Source organism: Capsicum annuum, unplaced genomic scaffold, assembly GCF_002878395.1.
Source record: "Capsicum annuum cultivar UCD-10X-F1 unplaced genomic scaffold, UCD10Xv1.1 ctg24449, whole genome shotgun sequence".
NCBI classification, from domain to species: Eukaryota; Viridiplantae; Streptophyta; class Magnoliopsida; order Solanales; family Solanaceae; genus Capsicum; species Capsicum annuum.
Genome location: NW_025830617.1, coordinates 2,055 through 6,624, shown reverse-complemented (window position 1 = coordinate 6,624; position 4,570 = coordinate 2,055). Strand labels below are relative to the sequence as shown.

Below are 4,570 nucleotides of genomic sequence, written 5' to 3'. Positions count from 1 at the left end.
AGAAGAATAGGCTCCATCAAACACTATTCTGAAACGTAAGGTAAAGAAAGATAAACAATTCAGTGCATCCGCTAATCTTTGTCAACAAGGAAAACTAATGGAGAATTCTGGTATGTTCCTGGCTTATTGCTATATTATTATGTGAAAATCATTAAGTTCAATGTTCCTGAACAATTGATAGAATTACATAATCTGTTAAATCCTTACATGTGGTGTCAGAGTAAGGTTTTCGGAACTAGTGATTTTTCATTAAAATTAATGTTTCTCCAAATCTTGTGAATTTTAATTATGTTAGCAATTTCACAATTACTGAATAGAGAAATTTGCATATTAAGAATAGAAACAATCGATGTATGTTTCCGTACTTAAAATGATGATTTGTATCCATATGTAATGTGAATGTATGGTTCCGTACTAATGTGAGTATATGCCTGACGAGAAGTTTTATTCAGTAAACTTGAAGAGGAGTAAAATACTGTATGTTCACAATTTTGTAATTTCAGAATGATGCCTTGGGCCCCATAATTTTCATGCAGATAGCCTATTAAGAAAGTAACCCAAGATTTGACTTCCTAGAAGATTTGCTACTCACGTGATTCCTAGTTTCACCAATTAAATAAATAAATGAATTTACTGAAGTAGGAATATTTTCTGTTTTATACGAAAAATTTTGGTCCTGGTGGAGTTTTTATTTAAACAGTGCCCATTTTATTTTCTCTTTTATATTATAATTGTGATATTATTTTGGAATCATATATGTAAGATTCGTTAATCACCAAAGTGGTCTCGTCTTTATGAAATTAATTCCAAAAATAAAGGTTAAAGTTTAAATTAATTACCCATTAATCTTGATGCTTATAACTGATCTAACAATTATGGATAAATTAAAAACTTTGGTTATAAGACATTTGTGGATCACCCAAAGGTTGATTGTTTGTTCGTATAACCAATAAATATTAAAGAGATAATTTTGATGTATCGATAGTTTTATTTATTTATCCAAAGATAATAAATATTATTAATTGATGCATTAAATATTATCGATTTGTGTTAAATATATTTTAAGCATCATTATGTTTAAAGTTGTATTTTGATGGTTCGCCCAAAGGAGAACATCAATATATATTTGAGCTAGCCATTTCTGAATTTGATAATGTGTTTAAACTCGTAACTCAAAGTATTAATAAATGATCATGTTTTACTTGCAGCACTTGCCCTTCAATCGCACTCTGCCTCTATTACGACTTTTAACGGACTTAACTTTTTAGATTGGTGCGAACAGATCAAATTCCATCTTGGGGTTTTAGATCTTGATGTTGCACTTTACTCTGAAAAGCCAACTGCTATTACTGAAGCTAGCAGTGATGAAGAAAAGTCCCATTATAAGCATTGGGATCGGTCTAACAGATTAGGCTTAATGTTCATGCAAATGAATATTGCAGGCAACATTAAGACTCCTCTTCCCAAAACTGAAAGTGCAAAAGAACTTCTGAAACTTATGGAGGAGTCTTCCCAAACTACTGATAAGTCTCTTTATAGGACACTAATGGGTACTTTGACCATCATGAAGTTTGATGGTTTACGTGCTATGCATGAGTATGTCTTTGAAATGACAAACATAGCAACAACACTTAAGTCTTTAGGAATGGAAGTGGAACAGAATTTCCTTATATAGTTCATCATCAACTCATTACCATCTGAGTATGGTCCTTTCTAAATGAACTACAACACCATGAAAGACAAATGGAACGTGCATGAATTTCATGGTATGCTAGTTCAAGAGGAAACAAGGTTGAAGAATTAAGGAACCCATTCCATTAATTATGTAAATCATCAAAGAGCTGTAAAGAAAGAAAACAAGCATGGTAAGGGACAATAGAATTAATTTAATGTTAATGAGTCCTCATCTCAAGTACGTAAGAAAGGAAACAAGAATGGAAAGTGTCATTTCTATGGAAAATATGGACACTTTCAGAAAGATTGCCTGAAATGTAAGGCATGGTTTGAGAAGAAAGGTAAGCCTTGTGCTTTTACATGTCTCGAATCAAATTTAACTCAAGTTCCTTATAATACTTGGTGGATTGACTTTGGTTGTACTGTTCATGTTTCCAATACTATGCAGGGATTCCTTACAATCCAAACCATAAACAAGAATGAAAGATTTGTTTACATGGGGAATAGAGTGAAGGCTCCAGTTGAAGTTGTCTGGACTTATCGTCTGATTCTCGATACTGGGTGTCACTTAGATTTAGTTGAAACTTATTATGTTCCTTCTTTTTCGAGAAATTTAGTTTCATTGTCTAAGTTGGATAAGATTGGATATTCTTTTAATTTTGAAAATGAATGTTTTAGTTTGTTTAAGAATAATTATCTCATTGGTACTGATAATCTTTGTGATAATTTATACAAACTGAATCTTGATAATTTATTTACCGAAACACTCTTGACTCTGCATCATAATGTTGGAACTAAATGAAGTTTGGTGAATGAACAATCCGCTTACTTGTGGCATAAACACTTAGGTCATTTATCTAAGGAAAGACTAGAAAGAGTAGTTAAGAATGAGATCCTTGCAGACTTAGATTTTACTGACCTTAATATTTGTGTTGATTGTATTAAAGGAAAACAAACTAAACACACAAAGAAAGGAGCCACAAGAAGCACACAACTTCTTGAAATTACATACACTGATATATGTGGTCCTTTTGATATCACATCTTTCAATAAAGAAAAATATTTTATCACTTTTATTGATGACTTTTCACGTTATGGATAAATCTATTTGTTGCATGAAAAATCTCAAGCGTGTAATGCCTTAGAGGTATTTTGTCACGACCCAAACCGGGGCCCTGGCCGTGACGAGCATTTCGAACCATGAAGGCCCGAAACACCCCTATCTATCAGGAAATCATGCACATAATTCATATGATAAAAGAAATTCGGAAGATACACAATACTACGGAAACATGGTCATGAGTCTAATGAAATCAATAACGGGAAATAATATCCCACAACATCCATCGACATCTAAAAACCGTCTGCGAAATCTCTACTACATGACTAAAACAAACAACTGTTAGAAAACTGGGAAAAGGCCCCCAGTAGACCCAAAACTATTAAATGATAAATAAACTGCCAGACATCAGGCCTTCCAGAATATAAAAGGCTCACCACTTGTCTCTGCAATTATGTCTGAAAAATCTACTAATTTTCTAGACCCCTAGATTGAGCCTCAAAACCTGGAGGGAGGAGAGGGGGACCAATACATATGTACTGGTACGCAGAGTAATCCAAAACAAAAATACAATATTTTTACAAAATATAAGTGAGAGCCATTATAAAGCAGTTTCGTATCAAATCATTTGAAAACACATGGGCATAATGTAATAATTTTCCAACAACAATGCAATGCAGCTGCTAGGTGGCATACCCTACAATATCACATTTTCACCAACTATCAAATCTTGGTTGCCGCCGAGATTAGAGTATACGTGAGGGAAAGACACACAAGATCACATAGCAGGGTGTCTCGGCCCAATCAAGGATGGTAGTGCACAAGATCACAAAGTAGGGCTCCTAACCATAGTCCGAATTTAAGATGACATAATATCAGGTACACAAGATCACAAAGCAGGGTACCAAATTCCCACGTCGGCAAACACAGTTTCCAGCGATGAGCCCTTTCACTCAAACGCCTCCTTCGGGCATCCACCTATTTCATGTAAAATCAATGCATTCAAACTTTATTTAATTCAATCACATCTCATATTCTGTTTGTAAGTCATTAGTATCACATTATTCTTCCATTCAACTATTATTTTCAACATATTTCAACATAAACAACCCTCTCCTTGCAAGTCAAAATCATATCCAATCATAACAATTTTCAAAACATTTCATGTCATGCTTTTCAAGATGATTTTCAAACAATTCACATCATTTGAAAATTTAAAACAAAATTGTATCAAGAGAGGGATTCCATATAATTCATGTTCTCAAGTTATCATCTTTTCGTAACACATGCATGTACATATATAATATATCAAATCACTTCGGGGAGAGGCCTAAAGACCAAATCAATATCATTGAAACTTGTAAAACATGTTTATATTCGTAATTTCAAAACCCCCATTCTTAAAACATGAATTTTTGGCCCATGAGAGTTTTAGGATAACCCCACGTACCTCTATTTCGGAATTCAAAGGGTGCTTCTTGATGCCCTCAACTTGGAGATTCCAAATCTTCAATTTGTTTTGAAAACCCACGGTTAAATCTTGAGTTATGCGGATTTTTTTTGTTTGAAACCCTAGAGAGTGTTATTGGAGTAATTTGATGAAAATATCACTAATGAGGTCATTTGGGATAAAAATCTCATGTTTAAGCTGAAGAAGGGGGGCTGAAAATATCCATTTTGCCCTTAAAAATGCGGAAACAAAAGCTGAAAATTTGGAGCGTGCGATAGGGTGTGCGTCGCACGCTTATCGCATGCTGCTACTGTCTCAGTCACCAAAATGGTCATAACTTTTAGCTCGAATATCGGATTTAGGCAAAATTGGTATCGTTAGAAATC

The 4,570-nt window shown here is 33.9% G+C and overlaps 1 protein-coding gene across 1 annotated transcript; it reads left to right on the top strand.

Annotated features, from left to right (window-relative positions):
- The first annotated feature begins 97 nt into the window (after nucleotides 1–97).
- On the top strand, nucleotides 98–1,675 carry LOC124890772. The gene is made up of 2 exons (XM_047402569.1): nucleotides 98–110; nucleotides 1,209–1,675. Exons 1-2 carry the CDS (start codon nucleotides 98–100, stop codon nucleotides 1,673–1,675), a joined length of 480 nt encoding a protein of 159 aa, XP_047258525.1.
- Nucleotides 1,676–4,570: the final 2,895 nt, after the last annotated feature.